The sequence below is a fragment of the Drosophila innubila genome (assembly GCF_004354385.1).
Source record: "Drosophila innubila isolate TH190305 chromosome 3R unlocalized genomic scaffold, UK_Dinn_1.0 2_E_3R, whole genome shotgun sequence".
NCBI lineage: Eukaryota > Metazoa > Arthropoda > Insecta > Diptera > Drosophilidae > Drosophila > Drosophila innubila.
Window position 1 is genome coordinate 22,785,945 of NW_022995380.1, and position 12,914 is coordinate 22,798,858.

Here is a 12,914-nt window from a genome sequence, read left to right on the forward strand (position 1 = left end):
AACGGCGTCCTGTATGTTTCTCCAAAAAAGCAAATATGGAGCGTAAAACATTCCAGAGCTGGTTTAACACAGACGGTACAAAGTTATTGATAAACAACAGATATTTATCATTAACATCATTACTTAAAATTATTTAAAAGGGTTTTCTCTTTTGCTTTTCCTTTTCTTCTTTGTTTCTTTTCCTGCTGTTTTAAACGATCTTTAGCCGTTATGCGTAAAATGGATATTTACTTTCACTGTGTTCATTCATCTGTCTCTCTCTCGTCTTTATCTTATCCTTTCTTTTGATTCACTCTTAATGAAGGTTGGCTAAAACGCGACACACAATTCTTCCGTTTATTCGCTCTTTTTGTGAGTGATCAACGCATCATCAATCTCCTCCTTTGGCTGATCCTTATCGCCCCAACCCCAGGTGGCATGGGTGCCATCGCCGGTACGCTTGACACGCTTCTTGATGATGTCCGGAGACACAGTCTTCAGATCGTAGGCCAAACCAATTTTAGCAAAGAAATCAATGAAAGCCGTGGTAAAGTTTAGAGAGTATTTGCCAAACTCAGCGGTCTTGTAGTCCCAGGGGAACACATGATGATAGTTATGCCAGCCCTCACCGAAAGCGAGCACCGCAACAGAAACGTTCTGGGAAGGACTAATGTCTCTGTAATAAGAAAAAAGAAAACAGTCCATGATTTTCAGCTCTCAAAGCAATCTCACAACTCTCCACTTACTTGTCATAGGGACGGCCACCGAACTTGTGGGCAGCGCTGTTCACCAGCCAGGTGACATTCAGAATAAAGCACCAACGGAACATGGTGGCCACAAACCAGGCATTCATCAGCGTCTCATTCCAGAAGTACATGGGTGCCAGAGTGGGCAGAATGAAGCAGGCCAGTGGCATCAGGATCATGTAGTGTCTATAGTAGATAATAGAAATGTAAGTCATGTGGCAGATATAACATTAAATAGACTATTCACTTACTTCTTTTGGAACATCAGCACGGGATCAGCACGCAGATCAGATAGATCAACACCCTTGCCCTTGGCCTTAACCTCCGGATGCTTCTTGCACAACAGCCAGCCAATGTGCGAGAAGAAAAAGCCACGGGTTGCATTGTGGGGATCGGCATCGGTTTCCGAGTACTTGTGATGCACACGATGATCACGGGCCCAGTGGAAGGCGGCATCCTGGAAAGCTACAGTGTTGAAGATGACAAGCAGCACACGCAGTGGCCACTTAGCCTTGTAGGAACGATGGGCCCACAGACGATGGGCGCCAGCAGTGATGCCCAGACCAGAGACGACATAAAGAACAAAAGCTGCAAAATGAATACAGAAATTATGTTTGAAATTAAACTACAATTTTAATATTATAAAAAGATATAGTTTAAAACATTGTTTAAATTATTTTCATACTACAAATTTAAAATATCTCAATAAATTTTCATTCAAAAATAGCTGTTTTTTCTGGCAGTATTTCCTTATTTGCAGGTTTCTTCAATTTTACAAGAAAATCATGAGTATCCTGTATCGCATATGAATTGTGAGATTCGTTGGCAGAGAGTATGCCCAACATGGTCATGTTTCGAAGGGATGACTTGATATATTCCTCTAAGCCAATGACGGGATTTAAATTGCGCATGGAATGCTGCACCTGATTCACAATATCTGAGTATTCTGCAAATGCAATATTCTCTTTTTTAATGATATTACTAACTGCCTTCAGCACATGACGATTAACCTTGCGTGGTACGCAAAAATTGTCCATTATTAAAAAATCAAAAATATAATAACAAAATATGCATATACTTAATTTGTGTGTTGGTTTAATAATAAAACTAAATTTGATATATTTCCAAAACGAAATGATTGCTACGATTGCTCGTGATTCTTTATACTGTAAATTCTCTATGTTGGCCTTTTGTGATTAGCCTGGTCTGTCTGATCGATTCGACATTGTTCAATGTTATCAGTGCCAAATTTGGAACATAAACAACGCTGATAACCTCGCAATTGATATGCACGCCACACGTTTCCAAGATGACAACACTGCAGTGACTATTACCAAGTGTATTTGTGTATACTAATAAATAGGGTTGCCATCACATCATCGTGCTTACCCAGTAAAATAGTCTGCCATTTGGCCGAGGTGAAGATCAACCAGGCACCATAGAGAGCGGCCAAATGTAAATATCCAAAGAGTATAATATTACGCCAGACCAATTTCAGTTTGCGTCTGTCCGCCTTCTTCATGGACTGTATATCCTTGACGAGTCCACCGTCGATCGTCTCGGCATCCTGTTCAAAGAGCACACCAGTCGAATCAGCCTGCAACTTGGTCGGATTCTGTTCCGATTCAGCGGCAGCTGTGGCAGCGGCTGACAGCAACGAATCCGTGATCGACTGTCCACCGGCGGTTGCGTTGGGCGGCATTTTATAGCAGCTGTGAAAACCAAGAGCAAAAACAAAAATTAAGAAATATTAGCATTTTAAAATAATTGGCAATGCAATTAGCTGTGAAAATTGCTTAAGTTGAACTTGACACGCTTTGAGGTGAGCTGCAGTTTAAGCCAAGACGAGCAGCACCTTTTATTATCGTTGTGGTCACACTTAAAAATATAAGTGTTTACATACTTAATTTAACTAGGTACTAAATTATTGTTATTATCGTTGTTACCAACTATTTGAGTTAATTACTCAATTTACACTATAATTTTGACAAATGGCTGACAGGAGTGAAAATCAATAAATTCGTGCATGTCCTTGTTGAAGGATATCTGCAGCCGCCTTATTGCGTTGTTATAATACACGCACGCACACAGACAGAGACATAATTAAAGTGCCGGCAAGAGAGTAAAAACATCAACTAAACTAGCACAAGCTCATAAAAGAGAGGTTCAACTTCAGTCAGATTTCACACTCTTCACACACGTGTATTTGTATACAAGCATGTGAGTGTGTACACACTTGCATATTGTGGGTCACTGGGCGCCTCATGTGAAGGCCAAATATTAACCTGCCAGTGTCAGTGTGTATGTGCGCTTGGTCGTGGAAAATTCCCATCCAAAAACACAGCAATATACACACACACACACGATCACATAAAAAGTAAACAATTAAGAACTTTATTTGACAGTCTTTTAAGTTCAAATGACTGCAACGCTGTAACTATTTATTTATGCCCATTTACAACGTCATCTTTAATTTACCTTCTTTAAGTTTAACAAATATTATTTTTGTTCTTCCGAGCGAACAACCGGCCGATTGGGCGTCAAGTTTAAAACTGTTGACTAGAAAATTCGCGCAAAAGCAAATAAAAAAAAAAACTTGCCAGCTGCAGAGAGACAGAGAGAGAAGCTTTCGCAAGCTTTTCAGCAAAAACGAGTGATTTTCTGCGCAAAAGACGCTTTTGAGGTGTTCAGCGGTGCTTAAATAAAAGATTTTCTATACATAATATTCCTAATATTATTAATACATTATTCAGGGTCAGGGTTTTATTCAGTCGTTAATTTGACTAAAGCTAATCAGTAAACATGTTGCTATGTGATGTCAATCGATTTGGCGTGGACTACGTGCTAACTTGCCTGCTCTTAGTTAGTTCTAAAGCTGACGAAATTTAATCCGCCAACAGAGACAAAGAAAGAAATATTTAATTACACGTCAGCTTAATTGGCAACAGAAAATGTAGGTACATATATTTGTATATAATGTACGAATTTATGTGTAAATGAATGTGGCAACTAGTACAGCACCCTGCATCACAACATTGAAACGTGAACCACGTGAATACGTGTACAAAAAGTCATACGATGCCCACGCCAAAAGCAAAACAGCAATAGCGCCACTGGAAAGCTCAGGCAGAAACTAATAAGACCAAGCAATCTGGTTAGATTTTTGCACACACACACTTTCATATGCGTCAGTGTATATGTATGTTTGCAGTTCACAAGAAATACATTAAATACAACAACAGATCGCAAGCATCAAGCCATAATATGGCGCACAAATGAGAACAAGCAAGAGAGAGAGAGAGAGAGCAGTACGTAGGCAAACAAACAGCTGTTTATTCTTGCGGCGAGAGACAAGACTCAAAATGTTACAAAAACCGGCATTGTCTGACTCAGCCTATGCCGGCGAAATAAACTTTTGCCGAGTATCCATGAATTTGACCGGGCTATGCATCTGATAAAAGCCATAGCTTTGATATTGAACTTGAAAAAAAAAGAAACTGTGACGTATAGACCCGTTGGCGACAAAATGCGCAGAGCGTGGGAGAGAGCAAATCATTCATATGAAAAGAGCTAAAGAGAACGTAGCAATTTATTGTTGTTGGATTTCACATCCCGTCATATCACACTGCAACAGCGTGATAGAATTGCTCTCAACTCGCAGTTTCGAGTCAACTCGGTCAATTTCTATTGATGTGTCTAATATGGCAATTGTGTGTGCTTAAATTTGCAAAAAGCTAATTCAATTTGTTGTATTCAATTAGACACGCAAACATGTATGTGTGACAACATGTGTAACGTTTTATTAACACTATAGAGTTTTTCCCATAGAATTTCGTGTAGAGAGCAGAGGTTCTAGTGGAGCTTTCCTAAAAAATATGTACATATTTATTTTAGGTAGGCCATTAACCAATTAATTTGTTAATGTAAACGTGCTTTTGTTTTTTTTGTTTACAACGACCAAGAGTTCATCAACCCGATAAATAATTAAAACATTTAACTCTAAATTACAAATGACAAATGCAGTGAAATTGCGCACTTTTCCGTCGATTTCCAATTATATCATTTACATATTCAATGATATAGGAAGTATAAGAATAGTCTGGCATATTAATGTGTTTTTCAATGAGTCTATGTTAAACGCCCCGAGCTAACTTTAATAGAGACTTGAAACTTGAATATATCTGAATGCATTTAACCTTCATCTACATTCAAGCCGTGACCGTTAAGGTACAGCCTTCAAAATAAAACTAGACTCAGAGTCTAGCTTATAAAAACTATATAAACATTTATAAGCTTCAATGCCTTTGAGTTCAGATCAAAGCACCAAAGAGGTGAAATTTAGTTTGCGAGAGCAAAGTACTACTAAATAGTAAATACAAGAATCTAAACTAGGTAAAAGTGCAAATACACACTGACTGTTAGTCAAGTAATTGTTTTGACAAGATAAAAAATTCACAAATATTTTCATTTATTTGAAAAAATAGTTAAGCACAAAGGATCTTATTAATTCTTTTTTTTAACTTGTTCTTAAAACCATTCGGAACTATTATTAAATATGAGTAAGGTAATAAAGAATGTGCATTTTTAATTCAGTTAACAAAAATTACTTGACTAATTGTACATACAAGCATACATATGTATGTATATGTGTATGCTCGTACAATTTTAGAGGTGCTTTTTCTCTCTGTTTTTGGTCTCTTAGCTATAGCCAGCAATTGACGTTAGTTAATGCTGCTTTACGTAAACACTTGCAAATCCTGTCGTATAATCATGGCAACATCCAGCACAACCACTAACCTGTTTTTTCAACGAAGCTAATAAACTTTGCTTTTCGCGGTTTTTTCTTTTTGGATTATCAAAGAAACTGTATTTGGTTTTGGCACTTTGTTGTCGGAACAAACGAGAGACAACGTTAACACGTCCGCACGCTTTACGTGTTCAACTCAAACTGAGAGCAACTGTGGAATTGCTGTGAAAATTTAAACTTTTTTCAGCCGCACTTTTGACGATAGACGACGCTACTTAACATTACTCGTCTCCTTTCTTTATAGTATTTGTTGATATCGCTGAAAGCTTGTATACTTTGAAATGTATATGTATGTATAAACACATGTGAATGTACATTTGATTAGAATGCACATATTACTACTTAGATAATGAGCATTAATCAGAAACTGCACGACATTGCGAATTCATTTCTTAAAGGATTGCGAAATTGTGGTAGGGTCAATTTGGACAAACTTAAATGAACTATTGAAATTATGTAATTAGTGTCGATTAAAGTGTTACTTCGTACTTTCAAAGCAATTTAGACTAATTCTTAAAGCAAATTTCACGGCGTAGTTGTCATTAAATAGTACTTAATTTGTGATATGCATTATACCTACTTAAGAATGTCGCAATAATAAGATTATGCTAACTGCTTTTAATCTGTAAATGGGTTCAGAGTACAACTGCTATTAATAATCTGTTTTTGTATTTAACCAATTTATTAACCTTTTCGATTTTGTACTTTGGGCTTAAAAAACAAGTTAGTCAGCAAGTCAGAAGTATCTAAAGCACGCATGCCCCTATCGAAGGCCTATGAAAAATATGCATATGAACGAGTATACCCTTTCAGTAAATGGAATAAGGCTTTTTTGAGCACCTTGACTTTATTTCTGAACACAAAAATTAGATATTTAACGAATATCAATAGTTTATAGTTTGCAGTTACAAAATTTGGTAATATTGAAATTCAATACTTTTTGCTATATTTCATAATAATATTTCTCGATCCACTAAGCGATTAAAGAGTATTAAAGTTTCTAAGTAACAACAAGTTATATAGTTTGTTATTTCTATACAAAAAAAGCGAATCTAGCTGATAAATTAAAAAAAAGAATAAGATTTGCATTTTATAAACATTGATGAAATAACAACGGAAACAAGTTCTTCTTGGCAAAATTATAAAGATAATTTTGAAATGTGAATTAGTATCTGACCAGACACTAGACTTTTGAATATATTGAATTAGTATCTGACCAGACTCTAGACTTTTGAATATATATGTGTGTAAATGTAGAAATAAACAGGGTATAAATTGAGATCGTTAATGATACACACTGCTCTTGGTGTTACTGCCTCTCATCAACTTATTATTTCCCCTACATGAGTGAGCATTGGTATCGTCACTGCACTTTAATATAACACACATAATTCAAATCGGACGATAAAAGCCCGTTAAAAAAGGGTTGAAAAAATTTGTATTAGAATGGTTTTGTGTTCTAATTTTATTATTGTTGTGAAAACACTTACTTTATTAACTGTAAATATATATCATGAGCAAATGAGAATAGTTTAATGTGCAAAAAAATTGCGCATTAATCAGCGTGATTAATTCAAAGGCAGTTGAACTAAAATCAGAAAGGTTAGACGCTTTTCTAATCGTTGCAGCGCAAGTTCATCTCATTGTCGAAACTTGCACGTATTCCATTGACGTCCCTTCACAACAATATATATGCAATTATATAAATATCAATGTATCGTCAGGCTGTCAGAATAAATTTAATTTTTTTGTTTGTATGCATTTTTTTTTTTTTTTTTTTTTGGTATACAGTGGTTTACAGCTAAATTGATCACTACATTTTTGGCTGCTTTGTTTTATTGCTTAAGTCAGATATATTAATATACAAAATAAAATGATATTATATTGCTTAACCTTAACCATTAAATAACAAATCTGCGTAAAACTTTTACTTGTATGTCCATCCAATTGATGGATAAATTAATTTGAAAATTTTCGAATGTAGGAATAGTGGGTCAAATAAGTTGAGAGCCACTGTATCTATAGAGGTACGGGCAAAGCCGGGTTATACCAGCTAGTGTTATACTTTTTAAAGGGCACGCGTCAAACTAAGAGAATGAAATAGAAACCGTAACCTTGCGTCATTGCATTCAAATGATGTCACTAAGGGAGTGCGCTGCGCGTCAGAAATAAGGGAATAACACATTTAATCTATTAAATATAATAAAATAGAACAAAAAATAATTATCTGATTTGCTAATATGGCATGTTTTTTTAATCAGAATACCAAGCACTAAGCGCGTGCCTCTCTCGTGCGGCTATTTGAATGTTGCATGTTACAGATGTGTCAACAATTGGCATTGCACAATGTCAACGAAAACTTATTAATTAAATACATATGCGAATGCTTAAAAACTTACTTGTTTTACTTTTTATAACGAATTGTATTTTTTTTTTTTGCAAATATCCAGCAACTGATGTTTTTGTGTGTTAGTTGTTGTTATTAGAGATGAAAATGGTTCCCGAAGAGCATATCGAATTGCTATCAACTCTACATTCAATTTTATCGTGAATATATATCGATGTTTACAATATATGATAGCTCACAAGCAGTTTATTAATACGCGTTTGTATTTATTTTAGTTGATGTAGTAAACTGCTTGTTTTTAATAAACGACTTTTTTGTAAGCCAATAAAATAAAATTTTTGTTCACAAAAAATTTCAAAAGGATATCGGATAATAACAGACAAAAACATCAAAATAATCGATAACAGCTACTGTTGACCTATCGTTGCTTGTACCAAAGTGCATAGATTACAAACATCTGGAAATTAAATTGGCATTCTTTATCACGACCGGCATTTTGTGTGGTATCAGTGACAAAATGACACAACAAAGCGATCGGGACATCAATAAAGCTGACGTGCCAAATGAAAAGGTAAACAGTTTTGTGCACAAATCTCCAGTTATGCGTATTGCAATCTTTGGCATGTCGGAGCTAATTAACACTCGTCTATCGGATGAAGCATTGGAAATCTGCCTGGAGCTGCTGGAATTGGGTGTGCATCCCAAGGCACTGGCCGATGTGGTATTACATACCCTGGATATGAAGGAGAAACATGCCGCGGGCCAACATTAATAGCTAATTGATTCCTGCCCTTATCAAAATGTTGAATGTGAGACTTAAGATTAAAGTATAATCAGTCGAAGTCTAGACACACCTTCCATAAAAAAGAAACAAACCTGATAGCGTAATCAATGTCAATTATGTAGTATAAGTATTAAATATTTTTTTTATTAATAATATAGTATGAAATTCATTAAATTATCAAATTAATTGCAAGTTTTCTTATGAAATAATAATTAGTTGGAAACAAGAATAAAGCTCTACTTTATCTTGTCCACGAAAAGAACATGCTGCACATCCTCCTCGGTGAGATCCTTATCGCCCCATCCCCACAGCTCGTGAGTTCCGTCGCCGGTGCGACGCACTCGTCGTTCAATAGTCTCGGATGACACGGACTTGAGATCATATGCCCAGCCAATTTTGGCGAAGAAATCAATAAACGCTGTCGTCATGTTTAGCGTGTATTTTCCCCACTCGGCCGTCTTGTAATCCCAGGGGAATACATGATGATAGTTGTGCCAGCCCTCGCCAAAGGTGAACGCGGAAACATACGGACTCTGCGACGGATTAATGTGTCTATATAAGAGAATAAAAGTCAGTAAAGGTATTACAAGTGTAACTAGGAAATAAGTACTTACTTGTCGTAGGGACGCCCGCCGAATTGATGGGCAGCGCTATTTACCAACCAGGTCATATTCAGCTGGAAGCACCAGCGGAACATTGTGGCCACAAAAAAGGAGTTCAAAAGCGTCTCGTTCCATACATAATAGGGTATTAAAGTGGGCAGCACAAAGCAGGCGAGAGGCATTAAGATGAAATAGTGCCTGTGAAAGGTTTGATTATAAGCAAGAATTTTGAATCTAATGTGATTTACACATACTTCAACTGGAACATGAGTATGGCATCAGCATGAAGATCAGACAAATCCAAACCCTTGCCTTTGGCCACCACATCGGGATGCTTTTTGCAGAGCAACCAGCCGACGTGAGAGAAGAAGAAGCCACGGGTTGCATTATGGGGATCGGCATCCGTTTCGGAGAACTTGTGATGCACACGATGATCACGGGCCCAATGGTAGGCGGCATCCTGAAAGGCTACCGTATTGAACACTATCAAAATCAGACGTAACGGCCACTTTGCCTTGTAGGAACGATGCGCCCAGAGGCGATGGGCACCTCCAGTGATTCCAATCATGCCCATCGTGTACAGTATAATTGCTGTGAATTATTTAAATATATTAATAAGTCAAACATGTGCAGTTTCTATGCGTTAACATACAGAAAGCAATCGTTGCCAACTTCGCCTGGAACAGAAAGAGATATCCGCCATATAGAGCAGCCAGATGTACATATGCAAATAGTATAATATTTCGCCAGACCAATTTCAAATTACGCTTATCAGCTTTTTTGAACTGCGTTATATCGTCTGTCAATGCAAAATCATTGGTTTCCGCATCACCTTCGAAAAGAACACCTGTCTGTTTAGATGTACTCGTATTTGGATTCCCATTTGACAGCACTTCCTCCGCATTGCAGCTTGTGGAGTCTGCATCGGATTGTTTAGAAACCGCGTTTGGTGTCATTTTAACTGTAAATGATGAAAGTACTTATTAAGTTTTCGGTTAAAGTCCGGCGTTGCTTTAAAATCGAATCCTAGATTCAGATTGGACAATTTTTGTTGTAGTTCGTTGTTAATTAAATTTGAATGCAGAATAAATTAAGATGCTAATCCACAGATAAATTGACATTCCGTTTGAAAATCGGTCAAGTTTTGCAAAAGCTATTAATGTTTGAAGTTGATCAGACACATTACAAATGAACTTTCTCAGAATCAAATTTAAAGAGTTGTTTCATACTAATAATGGTATAAGTAGTTGATTAAAAGTGAAAACTTGAGAACTAAAATTTTTAAAATTCCAAAGATGGACCTTTAGCATGGATTTCGTATTCGACCGGAACAGACCGAAAATATTTTTTTTACACGAAATTAATTAAAATTTATCGCAGAATAAATAAAGATGCCAAATCATGATCGAAGTTATCTTCCGGTTGAAAATCGGTCCAGTTTTAAAAAAAATTACGAATGTCTTATGTCTATCCCATCGAACTTTATATTTTTTTAATATTCTACACACCCTTTTGCACTTAGTATGTTGTTTCACGAATTAGAATGTATTCCAAAGACTCTCTGAGTTCCGTACCCGGTGAGGGCTTAATTCCCACTGTACGCTTCACAAGGAAACGTACCTTCTTTTTAATCAATATACATATATGCAAATATGACTCGACATTTGCTATATTTCTGTTATTATGCAAATCTTTAATGAATCGTTTTCATCTTTTGTACTCGATAGTTTAACGACGATTGAATCGACTTTGAACAAGCGATCTGAAATGCATGCCCAAGAGGGAGCACAGTTCAAGATGTCCCGTTTCTAAGTAATCATTTAATCTGTAATGATGAGAGGTGAATCATAATCTCGCATAGAATCGATTGTCCAGATTCACGTGAGTGATTATTTCCAGCGACAGGTTCTTCCTCCAGATGTATTTGTTGATAATAAAAGCGCACTCTACTGTATAGTGGTGTTTAGCACGCCATCTACCGCCTTTTGCACAGTGTTCGTTTATGGTTTGTATGTATTTAAATAATTTAACAAATTCAAGTTGGTCAGTTCTGAACTGCATGTGAGGATGTTCTTATATGTATATACACAGCTTTTCAATTTATCCTTAATAAAGTCGAGTTTATTTCTTCTTTGGCTCGTCAGTCGACTCCGGGTTTTCACTGTTTTTCTCCGTTTCCTTTGGGGTACACTTATCTTCAGCCTTAGGCTCCGATTTTTCCGTCTTTTTGGCTTTCTTAAGTGCCTTCTCTGCTTGCTTCTGCTTCTCAGCCTCAAGAGCAGCAGCTTCCTCCTCCTGTTTCTTTGTCTCCTTTTGAGCAGCGGCGACTGCCACATCCTCATCATCCCAATCGGCCATTGATCGATCGCGTTTTAGCCACGAGTGTGTCGTGTCGGCTTTGAAGGCTGCAAAGGAAGAGATTATGTTCAATATGAGGCTATCAATTCAATCCCACTGTCCATTCACTTACTATGATTAAACCACTTAATACCGTTCTGCATATCCTCGATTATTTCGCGAGACGTGTACATCACTTCATTCTGCACAGCCTGATGGAAAGTTGACGTCTCAAACGCAGCAGAGTACACGGAATTGCGATCATGATTGAGCGCACGCTGCGGGAACTTGGACAGGCAGTTAGCCAGCTCGAGTGCATTACCCAGGGCCGTGCCTGTGGGCACAATACGGTTGACTAGGCCAATATCGTGTGCCTCTTGTGAACCCACCGGACGTCCGGTAAGTATCAAGTCCAGTGCGCGGGACAGTCCAATCATGGCGGGCAGTCGCACAGTGCCACCATCGAGCATAGGCACTCCAAAGCGTCTATTGAAGAATCCCAGCACAGCTGACTCCTCCATGACTCGTAAATCACACATTAGTGCGAGTTCCAGGCCATTCGCTATGCAGTAGCCATTTATTCCACAAACGACAGGCTTCTTGATCTGGCGACGTGTTGGACCTACAGATCCCTCAGGACGCATAAGTATATCCACGCTTATTTCCTCCTTCTCGTCGGTGCTCATCTCAAGAATGTCGAAGCCCGAACAAAATGATCCACCCACACCATAGAGCACCGCCACCGGCGAGGTGTCGTCAGCCTCGAAGGCGGAAAAGGCGTCGCAGAGCTGGGAGGCGGTAATTGAATCGATTGCATTGCGCTGTTGTGGACGATTGATTCCGATTAACGTAATATTTTTGTCCTTTTCTATAAGAATATTCTTTGGAGGTGTTGGCTCCGCTTTCGCATCAGCTGCTGCATCTGTAACAACAACAGTTTTATTCCATCAAGCTTTAGTAAACATTATGTCACGTTGCGGTAAGTTACCTTTGTTCAGTGCATTGGAGGTGGCCAACATGCGGCTAACTGAATAGCGCACCTGCATGCTAACTTGCTGGCCTAGCTGCCGTCCAACTTTGCGCAACATCTTTAATAAAAGCCCTTTGTTGCTTATACCTTTAATTTGGCGTACTCAAAAAAATTAAAAGTTGCAATTTGTCCTGATCTGCGAAAACAATTTATATTTTGTCGTAGCAGCAGCCCGCCGTGTTGCCACCCAGCCCAAAAGTTGCCATCCAGCAAAATTTTCGGATCTGGTAAGTCATACCATTTTAGGCAGTAATTTGGAAAAAAAAAATACCTTTTTTGAAA

The 12,914-nt window shown here is 37.7% G+C and overlaps 4 protein-coding genes across 4 annotated transcripts; 1 reads left to right on the forward strand and 3 right to left on the reverse strand.

Moving 5' to 3' along the window:
- Positions 1-278: 278 nt before the first annotated feature.
- On the reverse strand, positions 279-5,709 carry LOC117789831 (acyl-CoA Delta(11) desaturase-like). The gene is made up of 5 exons (XM_034628976.1): positions 5,523-5,709; positions 2,115-2,437; positions 977-1,313; positions 726-911; positions 279-655 (listed from the first exon to the last, which is right to left on the reverse strand). Exons 2-5 carry the CDS (start codon positions 2,425-2,427, stop codon positions 337-339), a joined length of 1,155 nt encoding a protein of 384 aa, XP_034484867.1. The 5' UTR covers positions 2,428-2,437; positions 5,523-5,709; the 3' UTR covers positions 279-336.
- Positions 5,710-8,243: 2,534 nt separating this feature from the next.
- Positions 8,244-8,739, forward strand: LOC117789836. The gene has a single exon (XM_034628981.1). The coding sequence runs from the start codon at positions 8,397-8,399 to the stop codon at positions 8,649-8,651; it is 255 nt and encodes an 84-aa protein (XP_034484872.1). The 5' UTR covers positions 8,244-8,396; the 3' UTR covers positions 8,652-8,739.
- A 152-nt stretch (positions 8,740-8,891) lies between these two features.
- On the reverse strand, positions 8,892-10,868 carry LOC117789833 (acyl-CoA Delta(11) desaturase). The gene is made up of 5 exons (XM_034628977.1): positions 10,774-10,868; positions 9,918-10,226; positions 9,520-9,856; positions 9,278-9,463; positions 8,892-9,215 (listed from the first exon to the last, which is right to left on the reverse strand). Exons 2-5 carry the CDS (start codon positions 10,219-10,221, stop codon positions 8,900-8,902), a joined length of 1,143 nt encoding a protein of 380 aa, XP_034484868.1. The 5' UTR covers positions 10,222-10,226; positions 10,774-10,868; the 3' UTR covers positions 8,892-8,899.
- A 392-nt stretch (positions 10,869-11,260) lies between these two features.
- LOC117789830 (probable enoyl-CoA hydratase echA8) lies at positions 11,261-12,796 on the reverse strand. The gene is made up of 3 exons (XM_034628975.1): positions 12,591-12,796; positions 11,736-12,524; positions 11,261-11,670 (listed from the first exon to the last, which is right to left on the reverse strand). The coding sequence occupies exons 1-3, from the start codon at positions 12,688-12,690 to the stop codon at positions 11,387-11,389; spliced, it is 1,173 nt and encodes a 390-aa protein (XP_034484866.1). The 5' UTR covers positions 12,691-12,796; the 3' UTR covers positions 11,261-11,386.
- Between the last annotated feature and the right edge of the window lie 118 nt (positions 12,797-12,914).